Source organism: Galeopterus variegatus, unplaced genomic scaffold (genome assembly GCF_000696425.1).
Source record: "Galeopterus variegatus unplaced genomic scaffold, G_variegatus-3.0.2 Scaffold5596, whole genome shotgun sequence".
Classification (NCBI taxonomy): domain Eukaryota; kingdom Metazoa; phylum Chordata; class Mammalia; order Dermoptera; family Cynocephalidae; genus Galeopterus; species Galeopterus variegatus.
Genome location: NW_007731707.1, coordinates 57,599 through 73,885, shown reverse-complemented (window position 1 = coordinate 73,885; position 16,287 = coordinate 57,599). Strand labels below are relative to the sequence as shown.

The window sequence follows — 16,287 nt, the reverse complement described above, 5'->3', positions numbered from 1 at the left end:
CACCGAGGGTTGCGATCCCGTTACCGGTCACGAAAAAAGACAAAAAAGGGAAAAAAAAAAAAAAAAAAAAAAACCCAGACCTCAGGGCTCTTTCCTTAGGACCTAACGAGTCCTTGAGGGCTGAAGTGACTGCATCGGGCTGGCTGCAGAAAGACGGACATAGTTCAGCCAGCTGGGGTTACAAAGGATCTGAGATTGTGATTACCTGTGAAGCAGGAGCTTGGACTGAGAAGGGCATGCAGCAACTTTTTGTAGTGCAAGAAATGTTCTGGGGAGGATACACAAGAACGTACCAAAGTGAAAATTCACTCATCTGTAGACATGAGACTAGTATGCTTTATGAACTTCATTGTACGTCTGCTATACCTCAATTAAAAGAAAAAGAGTCCTTGTCTTTCAGAGTAAAATCCTGAAGTATTTGAAAATAATATAACGTGATGTCTGGGATTTGCTTCAAAATAATCAGTGGGGATTAGATGAGTGTGTTTATTGGTGGGGGAAAGGGGTATATGGAGGAAACAGACTGGCCATGAATTTAAGCTGGGTAATGAGTATATGGGGTTCCCAATATTATTTTCTCTCCTTTTGTATATCAGGTTTTGTGTGAGATTGCCATAAGAAACAGTAAAAAGAAGAAAGGAGAAAAAAAAAGGCTCTAAGGCTGACACACACACATTCCTTTATGTGTTTAAGGGCTCAGTGGTGAGTCCAGTCCCAGCCCCAGCTCCCTTGACCTGGAGAGAGCAGCAGCCCTGAGCAGTGCCGCCCTTCTGATATTTCTTCCCTTTCTGGGCAGCCTCGGACCACCCGTACATACAGTTGAAACAGAATGCAGGTCCTGGGCCTGCACCAAGTGGGGAGAGACAGCCTCACAGAGGAAATGTCTAAAGATCAGGCAAGTCTCCCCACCCTTCTGAGACCTGTCCTCCCCAGACTCACTCCTGCACCAGCACGTCTCCACCAAGAGCCTGTCCAGCCATCAGTCCAACCAGGGTAAGAATGAGTGCTAACCACAGTTATTCAGGGAGAGGGACAGTGCCCAGGTGACCAGAGAAGCTTAGCCCCCCAGCCCAAGCGTGACACCCCTAAGTCACAAGGAGGCAGCATGGTTGCTGGAATGAGCTGGGACCTAGAAACAGGAGACCTGGACTCCAAGCTGGTTCTGCCATGGACTGGCTGTGTGATGTGGACCTCATTCATTTATTCCATAAATATGTATTAGGTGTGTGGTACGTGCCAGACTCCAGGCTGAGCACTGAGAACCGAGGCCTAAGGATTCAGTCCAGATCATCGCAGAGCTCACAGCCTGGTGGGGCAGCAAATAAGAGCAGCTTACAGAGAGCAGTCTTCATTGGGTGGGGGGTAGCCTGGGGTAGGGGATGTTTCCCAGAGCCTTACTGAATCCTCAAGGACAGATGGGAGTTAGCCAGGGACACACATGGAGATCAGAGAGCCAGGCATAAAGGGGCCACTGCAAACAGCTCTGTGGGGCTGCTGAGGAGCTGAAGGGAGATGGTGGGAAGAAAGGGGGCAGGGACCAGACTAAGCCTCCCTGGAATCCTGGTCTCCTTGACATGGCACCCTGAGCCTCAGTCTCCTTCACTCTTAAGGTGAGGGGCTGGACTGTCCAGTTCAGAGGGTTTCAAAGGCTCACGGTTGAGGAAGTTGGAGCTGAGGACTGTGGCTGCCCACCTCCAGCCAGCCTACCCCAACTCTTCAGGAGTCCAGTCCTCACATCCTCCCCATCACCCCCTAGAATGGGGGTTCTCTAAGGACAGGGGAACAGGGCCCATGTACCCTTGCAAGTGTCTTACAGGGAACCTGTGCCCAGTGGTATGTGGAATGGATTAGGCCAAGAGGGTGGAGGGCCAGCTCTTGTAGCTTTTCTTAAAAAGCTGGTGTCAGGGCAGGAACCCAGGCATCTGCCAACTGGGACTTCTGGGTCCCCGATGCCACATGTGCTGGCTGTCTGCGGGTGTCTGCTCAGTGCACTTTCAGTGTTTAGCGGACCTGGCACCCTGCTGTCTGCTGCTCTTTCTCGAGCTCCATCTGTTCCCTGGTCAGCTCTGCCCTAGCCGTCTGCTGGCTCTGCTGCCCTTCCCTTCCAGCGGGGCCTGGCCTGCCCCGCAGCCCTCTTCTCCCGGTCAGGCTTCCAAAGAAGAAGGGAGGAGGCCCAGTTCCGGCCCTGCTGCCCTCACGTGCTTTCCCGGCCCCCCTCCCCTCCTCATCGAGGCAGTCAAGCCTGTTCCTCTTCCCTGATGCGACTGGTGCGATTGCGACAGGCCGCCCCCAGCTCCCAGCGCTCCCTGTCCCCGCCCGCTCCACTCCCACTTCCTGAGCCTGGCGGCTGGAGCCCTGGAGGCCAGGCCCGGCCGCTCCCGGCCCCAGGGGGCACATCAGCCCCGCGTCCTGTCCCAGCCACGGGGCTTGGGAAGCTGCCGCCATCACTGCCCAGGACGTCCGGGACTCTCACCTTCCCCCCAGGCCTCCAGCCATCTGGTCGACTGGCAGACTGACCGCCATGCGCCTGCATTGGGCCGCCTCTCCCCGCGGCCTGGCCTGGGGGCCACTGGCGCTGGGCCTCTACGGGCTCCTGGCAGCATCCCAGCCCCAGCTGGTACGGGGGGCCCAGCGGGGGGTGCAAATGTAGGGAAAAGAGGTCTGAGCAGCCCTCTCTCCAGTCCCTCTGCCCTCCCATGCTGACCCCTAACTAATTCTCCCCTTGAAGGTGCCCCCATACCGCTCCGAGAACCAAACCTGCTGGGACAAGGAGAAGAAGTACTACGAGCCCAAGCATCGGGTCTGCTGCTCCCGCTGCCCCCCAGGTAAGAGGCAACGGCCGGAGGAAGCCTGGGACAAGGAGGTGGCCTACAGGGGGCTCCAGCCACTTTGCTGCCTCTGAGGGAAGGTGGACACTGTCCCCAGGAAAACTAGCAGGCAGAGACAGAGTCAGAGACACTGGCCATCAGTCATGTGCAGGCACCGAGATTCACCCTCCTCACAGAGGGGTAGCTGGAGAGCCATGGGGGATGCGGCAGGGACAGAGAGACTGAGGGACAGACCCGGTGTCACATGCACGGCAACTGGCAGAAGTGAGGGTGGAACCCTGTTCCCTGACACCCCTACTCTCCCATTCACATTCTAGGCACCTATGTCTCAGCTGAGTGTAGCCGCAGCCAGGACACAGTTTGCACCACATGCGCCGAAAATTCTTACAATGAGTACTGGAACCACCTCCCCACCTGCCAGCTGTGCCGCCGCTGTGACCCAGGTGAGTGGAATGTGCCTGGGGGGCTGGGGTCTTCTGGAGTGCAGCCCCTCCCTGAGCTCTCCCATCTCCCCACCAGTGATGGGCTTCAGGGAGATCGCGCCTTGCACTAACAAACAGAAAACCCAGTGCCACTGCCAGCCAGGAATGTTCTGCGCCTCTTGGGCCATTGAGTGTGAGCACTGTGAGCCACTTTCTGACTGCCCGCCTGGCACCGAAGTGGAGGTCAAAGGTCAGAAGTCACTGGGGGCAGAGGGTGAAAAGGAAGCTGGGAATAGGTGATCTTGAGTGGGGGCAGGGAGCATGGTACTGTGTCCATGTCGACCCCCCAGGTAGTTGTCTTTTCATTCTGTGCAAAAGGTTCAGAAGGGGCCTACAGAGAAATGGAATTGGGACAGGTGCAGGGGCACAGGTAGGGGCTCCTCTCAGCACTGGAGAAACTTGGGCAAAATGGTAGGAAGCAAAGCAGAGCTTGGGAAAGGTGAGAGCTACAGAAAGGGGTGGTGGGCAAGAAGGAGCCATCCGGTGGGATCCCTTTTGCCCATTCACCCTGGCCGGCCTGCCTTTCTCTTGCCAGATGAAGCTGGGGAGGCTAACAACAACTGCATCCCCTGCAAGGCAGGGCACTTCCAGAACACCTCCTCCCCCACCGCCCGCTGCCAGCCCCACACCAGGTGAGTGAACCCCACCCCTGCTCCTTCCACTCCCCAAGAAGCCCCAGCTGCTAACAACCCCCAGCCATTCTTGACTCCATGGGCTCACCTCACCACTTCCAGCCCCATATGCCCACTTGAGAGGGGGCACTGGCAGATGGCAGCATTAAGAGGTCCTAGCCCTCTCTTTCCTCTGCAGGTGTGAGGACCAGGGCCTGGTGGAGGCAGCTCCAGGCACCGCCCAGTCTGACACAAGCTGCAGAAACCAATCAGATCTGCTGCCAACTGAGATGCCAGGTGAGGCACAAGGCTGAGGGGCAGAACGGGGAGTCTGGGGAAGTGCCTTAATCCCCCCATCTTAAAAAGTGGGGAAAGATTATCATTTCCCTCCAGAATTGGGACAAGAAAAAATGTTCCTTAAAGAGAAATTGGAGTAGCCCCAGGCTTGTTTATTCATACACACACACACACACTCACACACAATCTCACACACACACACACTCTCACAGACACACATGCTCATGCTCACACTTACTCTCATACACGTTCACACACTCACGGTCACACCCACACACAATCACACATTCACACACACACGCTCATACTCTCACATGCTCTCACTCACACAGTCACACTCACACACACTCATACACAATCTCACACACACACTCATACACACTTTTTTTTTTTTTTTTTTAAAGATGACCGGTAAGGGGATCTCAACCCTTGGCTTGGTGTTGTCAGCACCACGCTCAGCCAGTGAGCCAACCGGCCATCCCTATGTAGGATCCAAACCCGCAGCCTTGGTGTTATCAGCACCGCACTCTCCCGAGTGAGCCACGGGCCGGCCTCATACACACTTTTTAAGTTATATGCTCAAGGTCTTCAAAAAGATCATGGAAGGATTTGTTTTATCTCTTAATTACATTTTTCCACAAACTTTTTGAAGTGCCCTTGTATAATATGCCAAGAAACACTCCCATGCTGAGATGTGATTGTAACTGACATTACTTTCATCATCTTGCACACGATATAATCCGTTTACTAGACTAAATACCTCTTTATTAGATTACATACTTTCATCGTTGCAGAGATGATCCCCCATTTGACTCTTTCTTGGTTTTTTCTGTGAACCAATTGGTTTCCTAGCCTAGTCTATGATTACAAGATGTTTCTAATGACTGTACTGGTTACTAATTGGCAGAGAATTTATTAACTTTTTAAAATTACCAAATATTTACAATTATAGCTTCCATTTATTAAGAGCTAGTGTGTCAAGCACTCTGTAAACAATTTACATTCATGAACTCATTTAGTCCTCTTCATGATCCAGTGAAGTAGGTTCTATTACTTTCCTCACTGGCTGGATGAGGAAACAGAGGCTTGAATAGGTTAAGTGTCTTGCCCAGGATCATCCAGGTGGTAACTGGTGTTAAGGCCTCTACTCAGGTCTTTCTTACTCCAAAGCTCATGGCATCATGCATGCACACAATAGAAAATTAGAAAATTCAGACAAGCAAAACTAAAACTTACCCACGGAGCCATCACCAAGCACATTCGCTCTTAATATTTTAGTATATATCCTCCCAGACATTTTTCTATGCAATAATATAATATAATATAATATAATATAATATAATATAATAAATATAATATAATATAATATTTTTTACTAAAAGTAGAGTACTTTTCATGTTTTATAGTCTGATTTTTCATTCAACAATATATTATAAATATTTTTCTGTGTCTTCATTAATTTTTAACTAAGTATCAAATATGACTTGCATCTTAGAGTTGGAATTTTAGAGTATGAAAGCTAACTTCCTCATTTCATATATGATGCGCAGAGGTGAAATGACTTAAAAGTCACACCTCTGGGCAGGAACCCAGGTGTCCAGACTCCTAGTCCAATTTCTTCTCATGCCTCCCATACCGTATCCCCTTACCTTAGGCCATGGATTAGGTGGGTCAGAAAGGGCAAAACTCCCAGTACACAAATGTCCATGTCCTCCTGGCCTTCTGCAGGCATAGTTGATGGGCACTGTAGACTCCATGCTACTGATGGTGGTACTGAGGCCCATAGAGAGATAGAAATTATCCACCGCTGCAGATCAGAGCCAGAGAAACCAAACTCCTTGCCTGGAACCTGCCCTGAGCAAGGGGGTGGAGAACTCACAACCCCCCCCCGTCCCTGGTGGCCATGGGCAGAGTTCAGAAGTGAGATTCCCCTACTCTCCCACAGGTACAGAGTGGCGATCCCAGCTCCTCTGCAGTGGCCCCTCTGTAAGAGGGCCAAGTCCACAGAAGTGTGACTCCATCCTGTAGTCTGAGTCTGTTGACAACCCCAAGCCCCACTCTCCCCTATTGCCTCCCACCCCCACTTCCAGGCCTTGACAACCAACTGCCCAAGCTCCCCCCCTCACCCATGAGACTGCACCAATCCCAATGTCGGAGCCAGAGGACACCTGCCCCACCCCCAGCACATCTCCATCCATGACAGAGTCTCCCCGGGCTGTCAGGAGGTCTACCCCAAGTCCAACTTAGTCCCCCTTCTCTGTAAACCAAGGGAAGTCTCTTTCATTTTGCCTTTAGGAACTGCAGTATGGCTAGCAGGAAAAAAGTTGCTCCCCTTTCTTCTGTCTGGGTTGCCAGAGAACCGGAAAGCTCCCCCTTAACTTCCTCTCCCTCTGCTGTTCTCGGGGTCATCACTGTCCCCCCTGTCTGCTGTCCTGGCAGGAACTGTGTTGATGCCGGTCATCCTGCTGCCACTGCTCTCCTTTCTGCTCCTCGCCACCATTTTTGCCTGGAAGAGCCACCCCTCTCTCTGCAGAAAGCTGGGTAGGAAGGAGCCGGATGCTGGCACAGAGGCAGGCTGGGCCCTCCATCCCCACCTGGATGGGTTGGTGGCAGGGGTGAGGGGAGGAATATTCAACTTCTCCAGTGCAGACCCTTCTGCCCCCTATACCCACAAGACTCCCAGTTCCTGCCCCCAACGTGGCATAGACATCATTATCTTCATCCGGCCCCTCATTCTGAGGCTGGAGTAAAGGCTTTCAGTAGCTTGTTCCTTCTGGGACCCGAAGGTGGGCAGCAACACATTATGGCCGGGTGCGGAGGGTGAGAGGCTGGTGGTCTGAGGCTTGCTGGAGGCCCTACACCCATTTCATTTTGCATTGCAGGATTCCTGCTCAAGCGGCGTCCAGAGGTAATGGGGGAGGCAGAGAAGGCAGCAAGGAGGGACAGAGGTGATGAGCGACAAGGCCGGGAGTGTGCAAGCTTCAGCACTCACTCGTTCCCTCAGCTAATAATTTGTTGAGCATGCCATGAGCCAGGCACTGTTATAGGCACCGAGCAAAACAGTACCTACCCTCCTGGAGTTTACATGCCAGTGGAGCAAGAATAAAGCAGGGAAGGGGACAGTGAGTGACGGAGGCAAAGGATGGGGGCATGTTATTCTAGAATGGATAGGGAAGGTCTCTCTGATAAGTTGATATTTGAGCAGAAAGCTGAAAAGCGAGGAAGCCAGCGGTGCGGCCATCAGAGTGAAAGTGCTGCAGGAAGACGGGACATCAGTGCAAAGACCCTTAGGCATGGGCACAGTGAGGGGCAGAGGTGGGCAGTGAGCTGCCAACACATGGGACGGACTGTGGGAATTAAAGAAGGACGGGGTCTGTGGCCTCATCATTGGCTGGTTCTCTATCTCTCTCCTGCAGGGAGAGGAATCAAATGCAGTTGCTGCAAGCTGGCAGCCTCCGATGGCCAACCCGCATTTCCCTGACCTGGTAGTGCCACTTCTGCCCATCTCCAGAGACACGTCCCCAGCCTCTGCCAGGCTCCCGGCGACCCTAGATTTGGAGGACGAGGTGCTACAACAGCAGAGTCCTGTGGGCCAGACCAGGGAGCTGGAGCCCGAGCCTGGGGAACAGGGCCAGGTGGCCCACGGTGAGCCTGGGACAAGTGGCAGGGAGAAGGGAGTGTGGGCAGGATGGGGAGGGAGGGCTGCTGAGGAGGGAGAGAGAGCATGGACCAGAAGAAACAAAAAGACTGAAGCAGAGGCAAGACAGAAACTCCAACAGACAGCAAGAGTCACAGCTAGAGAGAAGGTAAGAAACTAAACAACCCAGAATCAGAGAAACGAACACAGAGCTCAAGGAACCCGTGGCAAATGGGCGAGGGGACAGGCAGAAAGGGCAAAAGGCTGGCAGAAGGCTGGGAGAATTCAGGACCAGTGGGTCCGACGTTGGGGGACTTCATTCCTCAGCAGTGCTCCCTCAGCCCCCTCACTCTGCCTCCCTTCCCACAGGTACCAATGGCATTCATGTCACTGGTGGATCTGTGACTGTCACTGGCAACATCTACATCTACAATGGGCCAGTACTAGGGGGAGCACAGGGCCTTGGAGACCCCCCAGCTCCCCCAGAGCCTTCATACCCCATTCCTGAGGAAGGTGCCCCTGACCCTCCTGGGCTCTCTACACCCTACCAGGAAGATGGCAAAGCTTGGCACCTGGCTGAGACAGAGACACTGGGGCGCTCCCCCTGCTAACAGAGGCCCAAGGAGCCAGTTCGTCACCCATGACTGATGGTGTCTGGGGAAAGCAAGGAGAAGGGCGGCAGAGAGCACCCTCTCCCCTGAGGCCGCCCCACCCACACAGGATTCACAGGGCCTGGGTAGGGCCCTGAGAGGCAGAGCCCTAAAGGACAGGACCTCAGACACCTCTCTGAGAGCAGGACTGGGCACCGGCTGGGTACAGTGCCCTCCACAGGACTCTCGCCACTGCCTGGGCAAGCCAGAGACCTTATTCCAGACCCACCTGCCCACTGGGGCTGCGCCAGCTCAGCCTCAGGCACGGACAGGGCATACGATGCTAACTGTGGCCCACCATGGCACTCTGTACCCTAAGCATGGCACAGAAGGGAGCCAGCTACACAGTCACTTGCAAGAACATCACCAGGACTTCTGAAGGATTCGAGGTGCTCATCCCCAAGCTTCAGAGACCCTTTGAGGGTCCACACTTCACACAGACTGAGGTAGACCCTATATGAAGACGAAGTGATATGGAGAACATCTCTCTCCTCACCTCCTAGAGGAGAGCGAAGGGAGGCGATACAAGCTGGGGGGCTGGGGAGGGTTACAAGTATGGGGAGAGTTCTAGAAGGGGAGGAAAATGGTGAGTGTATTTATAACTTGTAACCACATGCAAATAAAGAGGAGATTGAGACCAAGATGATTTATTTTCTTGAGATTTATATAAAAATACTATTTCACTGGAACAGTGTCAAAGGCAAAGGTCAAGACATTACAATATAATCCCACCATGGTATTTCCATGAGGGACTGGCATGTGTAGTCAGGTCATGATAACATCAGCCAGTGACAGCTAACAACATGCTGGGCAGTGTTCTAGATGCTTTCCCATACTAACATCACAACCCCATGAGATAGATTTTATTACTATTTAGCAAATGAGGAAACCAAGGCACAGAGTAACTTCCCCAATTCAGCTGCAAATGGCAGAGCTGGGATTTGCCCCCAGTTAGTCTGGCCCGAAAAGCCTAAGGATAAAAAAAAAAGTCCACATACCACACCCTTCCAGAAACTCTTTGAATGGGTAGAATGGGCTGCCTTTCTCAAATAATCAGATCTCTTGCGTGTTCCACAGGTGTTACATCTCTGTCAACTCTAAAATGTCCAGCCACCATGCAAAGTGAAAAGTGTTCTGCAAGGTTGGTTGAAGGAAAGGATGTGTGCTTTAAACGTGTGAGCTGGCCGGTTAGCTCGGTTGGTAAGAGCATGGTGCTGATAATACCAAGGTCCAGGTTTTGATTCCTGTACCAACCACCCCCACCCCCCAAAAAAAAAACATGAGAGGGCAAGTTCACATTCTGTTGGTGAACGGAAATCTAGGCCGGCCTCCTTTGAGCTCAGAAGGAGCACTCATGACTTTTACTTTTTCTGGGGTTTTTTGTCTTATTTTATTTTTTTCCCACAGAAAACTTTAAATCTTTAAGGCCCTCTCTTAGTAAATGTTTGGGTCCCCAGAATTATCTACCATGCTGCCTGGTGGAGACAATTGCAGCTTGTCACGGGAGCTGTTTCAGCTGACTGCTCCTGCCATAAAAGGCCCTGTCGTGGATCTGATGGTAGGAACTCTGTTGCTGGGATTCATCAAGGTGGTGAAGCTGCAAAACACATACCCCAGGAGTTGTCTGATCCAACTTAGTGGATGGGTTATTTAAGGTTGACTGTGAAAGTATTAGACCCAACTTCTTTTTTTAAGAAGTAAATATCATTACAGTTAAATCCTCCCACTCCTGCAGTATGCTGGAGTCAGACAACATGAATCCTTAATAATCATTCCAATGCGTTTAGATAAAATACAGATTTTACACATTTTCCAACAAAATAAAAGGAGGAGAACATTTTTAAACAAATGGTGCTAAGACTCAGCTCTATGTGACACCATTCAGGTTTAGGATTATATCTGCCAATATTGATTGGCTAGGGCTGCCATAACAAAGTGCCACAGATTAGGGGTTTTAAGCACAGAAATTTATTTTCTCACAGTTCTAGAGGCTGGAAGTCAGAGATCAAGCTGTGAGGCAAGATGACTTATTTTTTTGCTTCTTTTTTTCTGGTGGCTCGTGCTGAGATTTGAACCCATGCCCTTGAGTGTTCTAAGGAAGCCCTGTAACCAACTGAGCTACCCAGCAAGCCCTGAGGTTGGTTTCTTCTGAGCCTCTCTCCTTGGCCTGCAGATGGCTGCCTTCTCCCATGTCTTCACACGGTTTTCCCTTTGTGCATGTGTGTGTCCTAATCTTTAAAAACCCCATCTCCAAATACAGTCACAACCTGAGGTACTAGGAGTTAGGACTTCAACACAGGAATTTTGGAGGGACACGATTTAACCCATAGCAGTGCCCGTGCCTATTCTGCCAGTGCTGAGTCAATACAGTGTCCAAGACACTTCAACAGAACATGCTCCACATTGAGGGGAGCTCCTGTCTAGAATGGAAAGCTGACAGGAAATCCATGAAGACAGTCTCTTGATTGTGGTCTTCAGAGATGGAACAGGATATAACAGTAGTTGATAATGGGATAACTGAGTCTGAACCCAGCTAGTCCTTCACATGCTCTTTTTGAGAACCCCAGCCCTACAGCACGTGGAGGAGAAAACTTAACAGTTTGACCAATGTGCGCATGGGTGCTGGGACACCAGTGAGGAGGCTAAGGCTATCGTCCAAAAGAAAAGTAGATGCAAGAGGGCAGACAGTGGTAGCACTGGGAGATGTGAGGATATGTCGTCCTGGGGTAGTTAAGAATTTCCCTTTTCAAAAGATGGAGCTGTTTACCTAGACAACTGTGGCAGATTCTCTCTGCCGCCTACCCAACAGACTTCTGCAGCTCTCCTAGGAACAGAACTCCATTTCTGTACTAGGGCAGAGATTCAAGGATATCATCAGGGGAGGTTCCTCCCCCAATCCTAGCAGCCAATAAACCCACTCGTCTTTGCCACTGCACAATAACATGCACAGGGAAGTCTTCCTTCCCAAGACAAAAAGCACCATCAGGAGAGAGATGCTGGTTTTCCTTGACCCTTATTTTTTGTTTGGGGGATATTTTGTGTGAGGACATCATGCCTGAGTTGTGGCAGTCATCTCGCCATCATGAGGAAACAGCCATGGAGATAAAAAGCCAATCCTCAGAGGATGGAGGACCTGGAAGAAGAGAAAGAACCTGGTTCTTGAGGCCTCACCAAGCACCTGAGCCGACAGTCAGTAAGCACCCACTTCTGGGTTTCTTCTTCCGAGAGAGAAAAGCATCTCCCCATTTGTGTGAATCACAGTAAGTCAGGTTTCCTTTCCTTTTTAGTTTTAATTTCATCTATTTTCTCTTCTTTTGGATGGGTAATTTATTCACCATTCACCTGGCTCAAAATTCAAAAAATATCAAAGAGTGAACAGTGAATTGTCTCTCTTTCACTCCTATCCCTCAACCATCAAGGTCCCCTCCACAAAAGCAACCAATGTTACTGTTGCTAATACTTTTCCAGAGGTAAGTTATGCATATTCAAGCAAATATATACAAATACATTCCTTTCTTCCTTTATTTCCATAAATGGTAGGATACACAAACGTAAAGTCTTCCCCTTGCCTTTTTCATTTATCGAAACAGCTTAGCCAAAATAATAAAAAAAAAAAATCAAAACAGCTTGGTCATAATTCCATATCAGTAGCAAAAAACTTTCTTATTAATTTTTATATCTATGTAGTATTCTATTACATGGCTTTACCATTTAAAAACTAGATCCCTTTCAAGGATTCTTAATTCATTTCCAACCTATACCATTACAAACAATTTTACAAGAATAACCTATGTCATTTTGCACATGTGGGAGTACTGCTATAAAAATTTGCTAGAAATAAAATTGCTGGGTCAAAGGGCAATACATTTTGTTTTGATAAATATTGACAAATTGCCCTCCACAGAGACTGACCATCAGCAATTTTTAAGAGTGTCCATTTCCAGGGCTGGCCGGTTAGCTCAGTTGGTTAGAGCACAGCCTTATAATGCCAAGGTCATGGGTTCAGGTCCCTTTATTGGCCAGCTGCCATAAAGAAAAAGAAAAAATGTTTACAAGAGTGTCTATTTCAATACACAAACACGAACCTCGGTATGTTATCAAACATTTTGATCGTTACCAATCTGAAAGATAAGTAAACGTTATCTCAGTGTAATTTGCATTTGCATTTCTTATTGTGAGTGAAGTTTTTCATTTCATTGTAAGTGAACATTTTCACATATTAAAGAGACATTTGTGATTTATTTTCCACTAACTCTTCGTATATCTTCCTATTTATCTATTGCTATTATTTTGAACAGACTGTTACCTGTTACATCAATTAAGCATAAGAAAAATAAAAGTTTTCACTTTATGTTCTCTTGTGCATTCTCCAATGCTCTTCTTTTCTGACCTATACTATTTTCCTTCTCTCTTTTTTTTTATTTTTAAAGATGACCAGTAAGGGGATCTTAACCCTTGACTTGGTGTTGTCAGCACCACACTCTCCCAAGTGAGCCATGGGCCGGCCCTCCATTTTCCTTCTCTCTTTTTTTTTATTTTTAAAGATGACCAGTAAGGGGATCTTAACCCTTGACTTGGTGTTGTCAGCACCACACTCTCCCAAGTGAGCCATGGGCCGGCCCTCCATTTTCCTTCTCTCTTTTTTTTTATTTTTAAAGATGACCAGTAAGGGGATCTTAACCCTTGACTTGGTGTTGTCAGCACCACACTCTCCCAAGTGAGCCATGGGCCGGCCCTCCATTTTCCTTCTCTCTAAAGAACTTTTTAAAAATATTTCCTGCAAGTCAGGTTTCCTGGCAACAAATTCCTTCAATTTCTGTTTGTCTGAGAAAGTCTTTATTATGGTTTTTTCTCTCAATGTTTTAAAATATTTTACTCCACTCTCTTCTTGCTGGCATGGTTTCTGGGAAGTTGGATGTAATTCTTATCTTTGCTCCTCTATAGGTAAGGTGTTTTTTCCCCTCTGGCTTCTTTCAGGATTTTTCCTTTATCTTTAATTGACTGTAGTTCAAAAATTATATACCTAGGAGTAGTTCTTTGGCATTTATTCTGCTTGGTGTTGTCTTAGCTTCCTGGATCTGTGGTTTGGTGTCTAACATTAATTTAGGGAAATTCTCAGTCATTATTGTTTCAAATATTTCTTCTGTTCCTTTTTTCTCTTTCTTCTCCTTCTGCAATTCCCATTATACATATGAAAGTGGAACAACACCTTTTATAGTTGATTCACAGTTCTTGGATATTCTGTTCTATATTTTCAGTCTCCTTTCTGTTTGCTTTTCAGATATGGAGGTTCCTATTGAGATATTTTTCAGCTCAGAGCTTCTTTCCTTAGCCATATCCACTCCACTAATGAGCCTATCAAAGGCATTCTTCATTTCTGTTACAGTGTTTTTGATCTCTAGCATTTGTTTTGGATTCTTAGAATTTCCATCACTCTGGTTACATTGCCCATTTGTTCTTTTTTTTTTACAAAAGATGACCAGTAAGGGGATCTTAACCCTTGGCTTGGTGTTCTCAGCACCACACTCTCCCATGAGAGCTAACCAGCCATCCCTATATAGGGATCCAAACCAGTGGCCTTGGTGTTATCAACACCACACTCTTCCAAGTGAGCCATGGGCCGGCCCTGCCCATTTGTTCTTGCATGCTGTCTACTTTATCCATCGTAGCCCTTAGTACATTAATCATGATTAACATTCCCAGTCTAATAATATCAACATCCCTGCCATATCTGAGTCTGGTTCTAGTGCTTGTTCTGTCCCTTCAAACTCTGGTTTTATGCGTTAGTATGCCTTGTAATTTTTTCTTGATAGCCAGGCATCATGTACTCAGTAAAAGGAACTGCTGTAAGTAGGCCTTTATTAATGCGGCATTACAGTGTTGGGGAGGGGACTTCTATAGTCCTATGATTAGGTCTCAGTCTGGGGGAGCCTGTGCCCCTGGACTGTGACCTTCACCAGTGCTTCCCAGCTTTTCCCCCTTTGGTGGGACAGAATGGCCAGAGGGGGCTGGAGCTGGGTCTTTCTCTTCCTCTACAATGAAGGCTAGAGTCTTCTGGGGTTGCTTATTTCCTTCCCCCCTCCACTTCCCCAGGGTCAGTCAGGCTGTGACAATACTCCAGCAGGTTAGGCTCTGGCTAAATGGTCTCAACTGAGGGCATATCTTGTTAGGAAGAACAGAATGCTGTGGTGTATTTCAAAATGCTTCCTTTTTCCCTCCCCTTGCCAGAAGCAGGAGGGGATTTTTCTCCAATATTCCCTATGAGAACCTGGTAGAGCTCCTGGAGGTAAAACACAAAAGTATGGGGGACCCAGGCGTGAGGGGCCTGGAGTTTTTATCCTCAGTCTGGTCCACTGAGCCCAGCAATTTCTCAATTACAGTTCAGGTTTCCCTACCCCTCATTAGTTCCCACAGAGGTTTCAGCTGATGGGTTTCTGCTCTGTGAGCTGTGATTCTCTGTATTTGCCAGTCAGTCTCTCCAATTTGTGGGCAATGATTTGTTCTGTGTGCAAGTGTCTTGACACAATATCCTGTGTTCAAGAATATTGAAGGACTAGCTACTTTTTGGATTAGAGAGTCCAGAAAATTCTCACAGAGCCAAAATCTTAAAGGGAAATCAGTTCATTTCTTCATCCTTCTAACACTCAGACTCACAAGCACCTTTTAGGCATCAGGCACTATGCTAAGGACAGGAATATCTGAGACGTGATCCCTACCTTCAAGAAGCTGACAGTCTAGTGAAGAAACAAACCAGCACTGGCACAGTGTTCCACAGTTTATGAAGTGCATGTTCTGTCACATCTAACCCGCATCACAACTCTGTTATTTCCTCCACTTTACAGATGTGGGACTCTGACCACAACCTCCAGTTCTTGCTCAACTGCTCCACTCCACCTGTTCTCCAGTCAGGACTGCAGTCTACTGCCTCCTCTACTTCATTTTCAGCCATCAGCTCCTTCCATTTTCACTTCTCTTTCTGTCCATCTTGCATCCTACAGTCCACTATTTTTGCCACTCTTCTGTTGATACTGTATACTCCCTTACCCCTCTGAACTTTAATCATACCTTTATGGAGACATCCCAATCCCGGATGAAGTGAACTATTTCCTTCTCCATGTGTACAACTGGATGTCTAGGTACCACTGGGCAGTCTCACACATCAGCGTATATTGTTACTTCAAGTTTGTGGTCATCACTTGGCCCTGAACACTGCCTGGTTATCCTGCTACAACCTTCTGGCCAACCTCTTCCTTCCCTCAATGCAATGATCATTCATTCCTCCTCTGTTCAGACTTCCATGTCCTACCTTATCCTCTTGTTCTCAACAGATGACCTGGCACCCATCTTCACCAAAAAACTAAAATTTTCAAATTTACAAAAACACCTGCATTTGCACCCATCCTTGCACGATGGACAGAGAGGTCCATTTGGCAACACCACCAAATATTAGCCAGGATGTGGAACAACTGGAACTCTCATAAATTGCTGGTATAAGTTTAAAATATTATAACTACTTTGGAAAACCCTTCAGGAGTTTCTTATAAGGCTAAATATGGGGGCCGGCCCGGTGGCGCACTGGATAGTGCGCCGCTTGGGAAGCGCGGTGGCGCTCCCGTCCGAGGGTTCGGATCCCACATACAGACCGGTTCCCACTCACTGGCTGAGCGAGGCGCGGGAGCAACGCCGAGGCTTGCGATCCCGTTGCCGGTCCCCGGTCCGGTACGGGGGCAACACTGAGGGTTGTGATCCGTTGCCGGACACGGAAAAAAGACAAAAGACAAA

At 48.7% G+C, this 16,287-nt stretch overlaps 1 protein-coding gene across 1 annotated transcript; it reads left to right on the top strand.

Annotated features, from left to right (window-relative positions):
- The first annotated feature begins 2,347 nt into the window (after positions 1-2,347).
- LTBR (lymphotoxin beta receptor (TNFR superfamily, member 3)) lies at positions 2,348-9,146 on the top strand. The gene is made up of 10 exons (XM_008589700.1): positions 2,348-2,617; positions 2,729-2,825; positions 3,146-3,271; positions 3,348-3,500; positions 3,846-3,942; positions 4,121-4,218; positions 6,658-6,759; positions 7,101-7,126; positions 7,635-7,863; positions 8,225-9,146. The coding sequence occupies exons 1-10, from the start codon at positions 2,522-2,524 to the stop codon at positions 8,464-8,466; spliced, it is 1,266 nt and encodes a 421-aa protein (XP_008587922.1). The 5' UTR covers positions 2,348-2,521; the 3' UTR covers positions 8,467-9,146.
- The last annotated feature ends 7,141 nt before the right edge of the window (positions 9,147-16,287 follow it).